General features: G+C 44.1%; 1 protein-coding gene across 1 annotated transcript in view; it reads left to right on the plus strand.

The window, feature by feature from the left end:
• The first annotated feature begins 1073 nt into the window (after window positions 1-1073).
• LOC113832346 (PRAME family member 8-like) overlaps window positions 1074-11554 on the plus strand; it is an 18694-nt gene continuing 8213 nt past the window's right edge. The window contains exon 1 of the mRNA XM_035453054.1: window positions 1074-1311. Coding sequence (XP_035308945.1) covers window positions 1074-1311 — 238 coding nt within the window. The remainder of the gene's footprint in view (window positions 1312-11554) is intronic.

Below are 11554 nucleotides of genomic sequence, written 5' to 3' on the forward strand. Positions count from 1 at the left end.
TCCCTGTCTACTGCTAGGTTTTAAAGACAAAAGTTACAGGATTATGCCAGGCGGTGGTGGCCCATGACTTTTATCCCAGCACTCAGGAGGCAGAGGCAGGAGGATCTCTGTGGGTTTGAGACCAGGCTGGTCTACAAGAGCTAGTTCCAGGACAGCCTCCAAAGACACAGAGAAACCCTGTCTCAAAAAACCAAAAAAAAAATTGTTAAAAGATTACTTAAGTAGGCACGGGTTGTTTTCTGATTGGTTGACATTTGGGAACCAGTGATGAGAATTTCACTAAATCATATTTTAGCATGAAATACCTGTGTACCAAGTATTCTCATTGGTCGGTGATGAGAAATAACATTGTGGTTTCTATGCCTTTTTCTAGTTACTTGCAGGGGTCCTGTTATTCATAGACACCAACACTTTTCAGAAATGTATTCTGGAGACTACAGAGGAGGTGTTGATCTCCCCTAGAGTTTCTTTTGTGGCCAAATAGTTCCCAGGAGCCAAGTGTCTAGGGGGTAGGGGCGCTAGGAGTTTCTTGGTCAAAGTTTTGGCCCCAGGCTCTGAGAGCCTAGAAGATCTGGAGTTTCCTTGTGTCAGAGGCCTGGGTGTCTTTTCTGTAGCCTATTTTTGCTGCTAAAGCAGGAGCTGAGTGAAGGTGTGGTCCCTTCACTTCTAAGTTATTAGAAGTGAAGCTTTTGAGTTTGGTTTACCCCTTAAATGGAGAAATTTATTAGGAGATGGTTTTCTGCTTGAGAGTGAGAGCAGGATATGAAATTTGGGTTTGTCTTGACTGAGCAGAATCCAAGAGGGTCATCTTTGATATTGTCCTTGATCATTTTGTCAAACTGACTTTGAGACGTTTGCTTCCTCTTACCTTAGGGAAAACCTCATATTCTCCAACATCATTTACCAGAAATAACCCCATAGTCTGTCCCTAGGTGACTGTCAAGCTCCCCTAGAGACATTCTCCACCACTTACTATCAAATATCACAACTTAAATTATTTCCACTCTTGTCACAGCCTCTATCAGTTCAAACATCTCACCATGAGAGGTGTGGTATTATTGACTTTAGGTCCTATGCGTCTCCGACTTCTGCTAGAGACTGTGGCACATACTCTGCAGTCCTTGTACTTGCAGGGTTGTAGGATGGAGGACTCTCAGCTCACTGTCCTCACACCTGCCCTCAGCCGGTGCTCCTGGTTCACCAAGGTCAACTTGTGTGACAATGACTTCTCTGTGCCCATCCTGATGGAACTTTTGCTGCACACAGCCAACTGGAGCAAGATGAATAAGAGCAGTAACCCCCACCTCTGGAGTGCGTGTCATAGCTAAGGTTTTGTAGGCAGACAAATATTTCATCAGCATTATTCTGCTCATGGATGCACTCAGGGCCATAGGCAGCCCAAGAGGATCTTCTTTGCTACAGTGTCTGCTAGAAATCTGGTGAGGAATGTGTCTATGGACTGTAGCCCAGACAATGTTCTTGTTGGGTTTAAATACGAACATGACTTCTGGATTTGAAGACATGAAGGCTGGGAACACATTTCCCATCTGGGATTGCAGAGTTCATGGTTTAGATATGGCTCAGATTGTTTGAAACTGATGTGGAGTGAGGTGGATCTTGGAGGCTGTGGATGACAGGGAGAACAATGGGACCATGGGAGCAGGTAGAGTCTCCTGGATACAGAAGAACAATTTTGCTTTTCTAGGTGGCTTCTGTCAGGGAGAGATTACCAGGGACTTTATGTGCAACTGTAAACCTCTCTCCACCTGGGGTCTTTCTCAGTTGATAACCTCACTTCCAAATTCAGGGTCAGGAGTGTCCAATGACTCAGAAATGAAAACCACTGGTGTCTAATGAGTGAAGCACAGGTCCAGGTCTCATTGGCAGCAAAAACTTTTGTGAAACTTCTGTCATTCTTGGGCTTTGCCTGTGCATTTGTCAAATTCACTTTGTGTTGCTGTTCAATTATTTGCACAATAAATGTGACCATGGGAGAGCTTTTCCAATTACCCATGTATCTTGTGATGGTATGGGTAGAGGAGAGTTGCCCCCATACTCATCAACACCTGAGGCAGCTGTAAGTGCTGACCCTGTGGAGATAAGAGTAGGAGAACCATCCGTGACCCCCACCAGCTGTCATACTCCGGGAAGCAGCACAATAGAGCCAATGCTGTTAGCACATGTGTAGGTGTGCCGGCCTTGAGACTGTGACCATCTCCCACGTGGGGGACCAACCCTACAGCTGCCCAGACCCAAACCCAGGGTTATGACTTGGCCTGCCCCAACATCCACCCCATCTGTGATCTTGCAGAGCAAGTGAAGTGACCTGAGTCTCAGATCTAAAGCTGCAGGATCTCCACAACAAAGGATGGCAGCAGGATGTCCAGGGAGATTCCTAGTGGGGACACAGCATTGAACCTGTATTAACACCAGGGGCCTTGATCTGACCAAGGACTCTGCAATGAACCAGGGAAGTAGAGATGTATGGACAAAGGGTACATGGCATGACTGTTGCATTGCAAATATCATGATTTTTTTTGTATTTTGTTTTTGTTTTTTCTCATTTTGTTTTCTTCCTTTTTCCTCTATATTTTCATTTACTTTTTTTCCGCAGGGGGGTGGGGGGGGAGAATTTGAGACAGGGTTTCTCTTGTCTCTAGCTAACAGAAATCTGCCTGCCTCTGCCATGCAAGTGCTGGCATTCAAGGCATTCCTTGGACCTGCTTTGTCACACAAATGCCCTGCTGAATTTTTTTCTTCAGGGGCTGTGGGTGATGCAAGGACAGATGGTTAGGGATGCATGTGATAAATGAATGGGATCCAGATAGGTGATGTGAAAAATCTCAGAGAATACATAAATAAACTTTATAAAAAATAAAAGGCACTTATGGATAAATAGTCACAAGGAAATCAGATGTCTATTTTGCATAAACCCTCTCCTATTCTGTATCATCTCCTCAACTTTAGGTTTTTAGAGGTGATCTCTCTCTCTCTCTCTCTCTCTCTCTCTCTCTCTCTCTCTTGCTCTCTCTTTTGTTTTGTTTTGTTTTTTCTTTCTTTAAAAAGGTTAGCTAGCCTTATAAACCATCCTAGAGCCTTCATCCAGTAGCTGATGGAAGCAGAAGCAGACACTTACAGCTAAAGACTGAGGTGAACTCTGGAATCCAGTTACAGAGAGGGAGAAGTGATAAGCAAAGGGGTCAAAACCAGGTTGGGGAAACCCACAGAAACAGCTGACCTGAACAAGGGGTTGCTCATGGACCCCAGACTAATAGCTGGGAAAACAGCATAGGGCTGTTCAAAATCACCTAAAAATGGGTGTCAGTGAGAAGGCCTCAGTAATCTACGGAGCCTCTGGTAGTGGATCAGTATTTATCCCTAGTATATGAGTGGACTTTGGGAGCCCATTCCACCTAGAGGGATGCTCCCCCAGCCTAGACACAGAGGAGAGGGTCTAAGCCCTACTCCAAATGGTATGATAGATTTTAAAGAATCCCCAATGTAAAGCCCCACCCTCCCTGTGGAGTAGAAAGGGGTTGGGATAGGGGTTCAGTGAAGGATAGAGGAGGAGGGGAGGCAGAAGGAATTGAGATTGACATATAAAACAGACTTCTTTTATTTAAATTTTAAAAAAAGGGAGGGAAAAAAAGCTTAGCTAAATGCTCTGGGAAACTTCCCTGTTAGCCTCTGCCTCAGTGAGCCAGTTGAGGTCCCAACTTGACTTGTTATATTGCAGTTCCAGAGTCCTTTGTCTGCAAGTCTACCGGGTCCTCATGACATGGGCATAACACCACCATACCTGTTTCCTTATAGCTCTTTTAACTTGGACATTGTGGAGATCAGTCTGTACCCTGCTCTCTTGCTCCATAGTGTAAAAAAGGTTGATAAACTACACTCAGGACAGCACCACTACCTTAGACAGAAAGATACAGGTGATGAAAAACTGCTGAGAGAAAGCTGAGCTTGAGTCTGACCTCTTAGACCACTCTGGCATCCTGAGAGCAGAAAGACATGGGGGATATGGAACCTGAAATGGCCATCTCTGTAGCTTGACAAGACTTCCAGTGGATAGAATAGAACACGAAGCCAGCCACATTACTTTCAACCTACAAATTGTGCAGCCTGTAAGAAGCGCTGGATATAGGAGACACAGAACTTGTGGGAGTGGACAACCAAAGACTGGTTCAGCTTCAGACCACTGCCATAAGAGAGAGCCAACCTCTGACATTGCTGGGAGTGCCTGGACACAGAGGCAGGACAGCCCAGAGACCAAGGTTAGGAACAAACACTCTGGCAATACTATCAATGTAATGCTTCCTTACTGATATTCTGCTATACTCATAAATTGTTGCCTACCCCAACTGTCATCTGAGAGGCTTCATCCAGAATCTGATGGAAACAGATGTAGAGACACACACAAACATTCGGGGAATCCTGAAGAACAGGAGGAAGAATTGTAGGAGGTAGAAGGATCAAGGTCATCATTAGAAAAAACACAAAGCCAACTAACGGGGACCCATAGGAGTTCACAGAGATTGAAGGGACAGCAAGGGGGCCTGCATGGAACTAACCAAAGCCCTCTGCATATATGTGATAGTTGTGTAGGTTGGTCTCCTAGTGGAACACCACAGTTGGAGCATGGGCAGTCTTACTTCTGCTGGCTTTGTACCCACATCCTCATACAGGGTTGCCTCAGCTAGTCTTCACCTTGTCATGCCATGTCTGGTAGAAACCTCTGGGAGGCCTGCCTTCCTCTCAATAAAAATGGAGGAGTCGATGTAGGGGTGGGAGTATGCAAAGAGAAGATGGGGAGGGATTGGGAGGAGACCAAGGAGGGCAAACAAGAAAAGGAATAATATATATTTAAAAACTGCTGAGACTTATGATTTATCTTTCTTAGGGATGAGAACCCTCATGGTTACCCAAGAAAATGTCCTAAAAGAGGACATACATACAACTCTAGATGGACTCAAGATTGGATTTATCTATCATTGGCATATAAATAAATCAATAGCCATTAAGATAAGAGACCATAACCTTGATACTTATGCTGAAGGGAAGAAAAGGGAGGAATTGTATGCGGCAGACAAGTGATGTAATTATGATTTTATTTTAAAAAGTATCTTTGGTCTCCGTGTGCCCCCTTTTTATAATAGCAGTGTATTCCACCTGTATTCAAATGCCAGAAGGCTCCCAATAATTTTCATAATTTTTCCATTAAAAACTTCCCATTTATGGTTTGGGTTTTGGTATTGTATTTCTGTATATGTACATGTATATACATATATACATAAGTACATATTTTATGTCTGAATATTTACATGTGTCTCTGTGAGTATAGGCTGGGGGAGGGGCCGCCAGTGGCCACTGGAGGGCTTAGGATCCTCTAGAGCTAGAAATGAGAGCTGGTCTGAACTGACAGACATGGCCTCTGGAAACCAAATTCTGATCCTCTGCATGAGCAGCAATTCCTCTTACCTGCTACACCATCTCTCCAGCCTAGACAATTACTTCACACAAATACTACTTCTTAGCAGATTGGCTAATCCAACCAGAAGGAAATAGAGGGATGGCATGAAACATTGCAACAGAAAGGCATCCCATGTAGTTATTAGATGTTATTGGACACACCGGATCAGTAAAGTTTGCATCCCTCTCCTCCATCCTGTAAAGAGGGACACCTGGTATTTTCTCCCTTGTCTCCTGACCATTGGTGCTTTGTCAACACATCTCCAAACATCCTACTCCCAGCTCTGCTGCAAGACTGCAGTATAGCAAGGTCCACTGTGCAACTGGGACCCCTTGACCTCACATTTCTCAGATGGAGCTTTCCCCTTGCTCTCTTACACTTGCCCAGCTCTGCAGACCAGCAACCACTTTGGGACTGGGTGCTGTCCTCTTGGAGTCTTTGCACCTGTTTCAGCACTGTTCTTGCTTTTGTAAGGTCTTCTGGAAATCCTGTAGTGTCTTTAGTTCTTAGTTGTTCTGAGTCGGGATCCCACTTACTCTGGTGGCTCTGACTACACCTGAGGAAGACTTTGAACTCCTTCCTCCTCCACTATTGTGCTTGGATAACAGGCATGAAACATACTGACAACATCTTCAGACAATTATATAATCTTCATGTTCACTTCAGATAACAGCACAATCTTCCTGTTTACACATGACAGCTGTAGGGAGTCTTTTCTGTGATGAGTCCCCTGAAGGAAGTCTGTTTTTTCTTTATCTTGTTGGAACCTGAGGTCAATTATCATCTTCACATGCAGCCTCTGCTAGTATCTGGGAGGGGGCTTCTCGGCCTGCTTCTCACTCACAGTCTCTGTTGAGCAGTCCCCATCTTCTGTTCTAGCCTTTACAGTCCAGATCTTCTGGGGCACCCTCCCAAAATCAAGTATTCAAACATTCCCCATCCTATGTGTACAACAGGTAAAGGGTCACTGAGAGAGAAGAGCCACAGACATCAGCTCTTTCCACACATCTCCAATGTCAGCTCTTCCTTTCTCCCATGAGGATTTCTGCATGCTTGTTCATTTCTTTGTTTTTTTTTCAAAACTGAGTGACCAACAACTTCATGATCCCATGCAATGGCTCTTTCTAAGCTGTATTAGTAGCCCTCTGTCTCGCTTGCCTCCCTCCATTCATTCATTCACTCTTGACCTAGAACTACTTGGTACTACTAGTGCCTGTGGGAGAGACAACGACAGGCTCCTCCCACTGTGCCCACATCTTCTCTATGTACAAATGTAGTGTGATCTGGGCTTTGGTGGCACATGCCTTTAATACCAACACTCGGGAGGCAGAGGCAGGAGGGTCTCTGGGATTTCGAGGCCAGCCAAGTCTCTGGAGCGAGTGCCAGGACAGGCTCCAAAGCTACACAGAGAAACCCTGTCTTGAAAAACAAAAACAAAAAAAACTCTCTTTGCCATTGAGTTTACTGTGGAGAGTAGCTGAGATGTGGTAGCCCAATGGAGGAGGCTCTTCTAAAACTGTTCAGGCCTTCCCCATAACTCCTCCCCTTTGAAGCCTGCACATCCCACAAGCTGCAATTTGATTGGACGCTTGAGCTTCACCATCTTATATGGTTTGGGGTTTGGGGTGTATCTGGATCAGATCTTTAGGCAGTGAAGGGAAGGAATTGAGACTAATGGAACAAACACTAAGATTTCTTTCTACCCTTCTTCCACCATTTGTTTCCTTTTTATTTAGTCTTTATGTAGCCCAGGTTGGCCTAGAACTCACAGTGTAACAGAAGCTGGGTCTCAACTAATGGTGTTTCATCTGCTTCATTTCCTCCTGAGTGCCGGATTACAGGACTGAGCCTCAAAATACACTTTATTTATACATGTGTTGAGGCAGAGTTGGATCCACAGGAAAGATTACTTTGTTGTCCAGAGTCAGGAATTAGGCATCCAGGCCTGATAGCCACTGAGTGAGAACCATGGCACCCAGAGCGGGAACTAGATCTATCCAAGTCATGGTGCCTGGGATGCCATCCTTTTCCATGTTGCTGGATATTCCCTCAGCACTGAGGAAGACCCTACCTCAGGAGGAGTAAATTGCCTGGGCACACTGACAACTATATCCTAGCAAACAGGAGGCAAGAGTAAGAAGCAGGTAGATCTCTGCCATTTCAAGACCAGCCTCTTCTCAGAAAGTTTTGGGCCAGTGGCTCTTTATGAAGAAAGGAAGGAGGAAGGAAGGAAGAAGGGAAGGAAGAAAAAAGGAGAAGGCTGGTCAGATTTGGTGTATGACTTTAAACACAGCACTCAGGATGTGGAGGCAGCCAGGTGTCTATAACTTGGAGGCCAGTCTGACATACAGAGTTCAAGGTCAGCCAGGTCTATACAGAGACATGTTGTCTCAAACTATTAATTATTGATTTACTAATTACAATAAAATAAAGGGCTATTGAGGTCTAACTTAATATCTTGAATCCCATAGGTTAAATACCCAAATGTCAGAAAAGAAAACGGCAACAAAAAAAAAAAAAAAAAGAAAAGAAAAATCCACTAGAGGCTGTGGTTTATTTTATTAATTTTCTTGATACTGGGGATGAAATCCAGTACCATAGGAAGACACATAGGTAGAAATGATAGGGAGAGAAGAAAAGAAACCAAAGTACATCGTTGGACACATTAAGGTAAGGTCAGCTCAGCGGAGAAATCTCTGCCTTATGTCTCTGGTACATCACGGCTCATTCTGATACTTTCATTGGTGGAACTTGGGTGATGTTAAGTTCATCCATTCGAAAAGTTGTATTCCTTAATCTCTTATGATGTTAGGACTGACTGTATCCATCAGTGACAGGATGTCACTAACACAGAGGTGACCTTTTCTATTGACATGAAGTGAGGAATTAAAGCAGTTCTCAAAAATTTACAGCACTGCATTTGTTTTGTTTTTGTTTGTTGGTTTGTTTTTGTTTTTGTTTTTGTATTTGTTAGTTTGTTTTGTTTTGTTTTGGTTTTTTGAGACAGGGTTTCTCTGCATTGCTTTGGAGCCTATCCTGGCACTCACTCTGTAGACCAGGCTGGTCTTGAAATAACAGAGATCCACATACCTCTGCCTCCTGAGTGCAGGGATTAAAGGTGTGTGCCACCAAAGCCTGGATCACACTACATTTGTACATTAGAATGTAGAGATATTCCAAATGAATACTTGACCCATACAACTAAAATACTGGGAAATCAAAAATCAACATTAGATGTAAGGACCCAAAATTCAGAGACAAACTCAGTTTAAACACAGTCTATTTATATTAAACAAATACTAGGATGATTAAACAGATGGTCAATGAGACTGAAAATGAGAAACGCCAAAACAGTGTATGGAAATAGAGACATTGCAAGTTGACTAGTTAACTGGGAATCACTAGTTAAAGGCCCCAAGTGAGGCTGTTTTCAAAGAATCAGTTTTACCAAGAACTACATTTCTTTCCTTGGCCCTTCTTTATCCCCTGCTCCCCATGGCATGATAGTTACCCACCCAGACACACATCCATATGAGGTTCCCAGGCCTCTGATGGGAATTTCAAGTTCTCACTACGCATGATGTCAAATGTACACCTACTGATGTCAGCACTTCTCATACAAGTTGCTCTGGAGTCAAGTTCCTTCTTTTCTAGCAGTATTGCCTTGGGTTTAGTGCCATGCTGAGGTAGATCCCATGTCCATTCCTGCACTAGTCACTATAGTTAGGGGTGTGTGGACAGTGAAATGTGATACCCTCATATGCTAATGTCAGCCACCAACACGAACAGGAGCTAGGAATGAGGCAAAAGGGGACAATCCATTCTACCAAAGATGATTCAAGGTATTTTAAAATAACTATAGTGTCTTCAGGAATACTCCACCCAGATTTGGAGCAGTAGGCCTTCTGAGTTCAATGACACTGGCTCTTGAGGGCCCTTCTTCAGAGTTCCAGGCATCACATTAGCTTTAATTACTAACCCTTAAGACCTGTTAAGTCTAGGGAACTACAAACATCACATGTAGCCCTTCAGGGTTTACTGGTATTCTTGAAAATAGAAGGTTGTTTTCTACCATACTCCTGAGGTCACTGGTGATGAGTAGATTTAAGCAAGAGGTCCATGCTTAAAGGAAATTAAAGATGTCATCATGAAGATGGGTGGTGGTGGCACATATATTTAATCCCAGAACTCAGGAGACAGAAGCAGGGAAATCTCTGTGACTTCAAGACCATCTTGGTCTACAGAGCAAAAGCCAGCCTGGTCTACAGAGCTAGTTCCAGGACAGCCTCTGAAGCTACAGGGAAACTCTATCTGGAGCAAGAAAGAAACAAACAAAAAGTATCCTCATGATTACTGAGGTTTCCATATTTCAGCATACCTCCCAAAGGAGATACTCTAGCAACTGGATGTGTCTTTACTCACAAACAACAACAGACCTGTAGTTTCTGATAGGCAACTGATATGATTAGATATTCTGGTATCTGATATGCAACCCTATCAGGGAAAGACCCACCGATTGACTGTTGGGCTGAAGAAACCTGGTCAATAGATACATGCCATTTAAACAGGAAACCTCCAGATCCTATTGTAAAAGCTGCTCACTAGAAGGGATTTGTGTCTGGAAAGGAGTTTTGCTCATAAGCTTCCCTAGTGGCCGCAGGTAAGGTTGCTACCATAAAAAATAAGTAATCAGTTCTCTTTGGCATTAAACCAGAACCATCACCAGAAGCAACTTAACAGGGAAAGAGATTTCTTTGGCCAACTGTTCTTGAAACGCACTGCAGCATGGAATTGTGGGAAAGGAATGGTGGGAAAAGAGTATTTCAGGGGCTGCTCATAGTGTGTGCAAACAGGAAGCAGACAGATGATGTGGTGATGTTTGGTTCTCTCTAGCACATTCCTGGCCTATGGGCCATCAGATGGTACCACTCCATTCTGTGTGGTTCACCTTCTTGCTCAATTAGACATTGCAGCAAAAATCTCTGTAGGTTCAGGTCTTAGCTGGTTCCCATGTGTCAGATCTGAGTCAGTGATCGCTCACTAACTAACTTTCTTTTGGTTTCCCCATCATGTTCTTGACTCCTTTGTTCATATATTCCCTCTCCCCTCCCTTTGATTGTACTCCAGGAGCTTGAGCCATTGGTTAGTTGTGGATTTCTGCATCTGCTTCCATCTATTTCTGGAAGGGGAGGCCTTACCCTCTCTGAGGAGCAGATGGGGTAGGGGGGGAGAAGTGGGGTTAGCAGAGTGGGAGGGGTGGAGGGAGGGGGAAGTGGGATTGGGATGTAAAAATAAATTAATAATAAGTTAAAAAGAAATAGGTGCCTGGTGGTGGTGGCACACGACTTGAATCCCAGCACTCAGTGAAAGGTTCAGGCATTATGCTGGCCTGGCTCTGTCACCTGGCATAATCCACTCAGGCAGTACCCTGGTCAGCCCCGGTTCCATGGGAACCAAGTCTGCATGCAAATGTAAAGGACCCCTTTAAAAGACAGACCCCCTGCGCATTTAAGATCTCTTCCCTCTCTTCTCTTTGTTCTCTCTTACCTCCCCTGCTCTCTTCTCTCTCTCTCTCTCTCTCTCTCTCTCTCTCTCTCTCTCTCTCTCTCTCTGTTTCTCTCCCTCTCTCTCTCTCTCTTGCTCTCGCTCTAGCTCTCGCTCTCTTTCTCTGCCTTTTCTGCATCTCTCCCATGCCCATGCCAGCTCTACCTCCCCACCTGTAATAAACTATGGTTAATGTATTTCTAGCTCTCACTTCTCATCTTGTGCCTTTCTTATGTATTTTTAAACTTAAACAAGGATCAACACTCGGGAGGCTGAGGCTGGCAGATCTCTGTGAGTTCGAAAACAACCTCTCAGGCATGGTCAGGCAGACCTGTAGACAGCCCCTAAGCTGGTGTGGCTACAGGTTCCCCTACTATTCCCCTTTTAGTCTAAAAGAGGATTAAAACTTAACAGTGTAAAGTATCCAAAATTAACAATCTTAAAGGTGAAATATAAGAATATACAGCAATCTGCTTATGTCACATCCTATCTATTTTAACTAAACCCTAAAGTCATCTGAAAGAGGTGTCCAAGCCTGAA

Source organism: Cricetulus griseus, assembly GCF_003668045.3.
Source record: "Cricetulus griseus strain 17A/GY chromosome 1 unlocalized genomic scaffold, alternate assembly CriGri-PICRH-1.0 chr1_1, whole genome shotgun sequence".
Classification (NCBI taxonomy): Eukaryota; Metazoa; Chordata; class Mammalia; order Rodentia; family Cricetidae; genus Cricetulus; species Cricetulus griseus.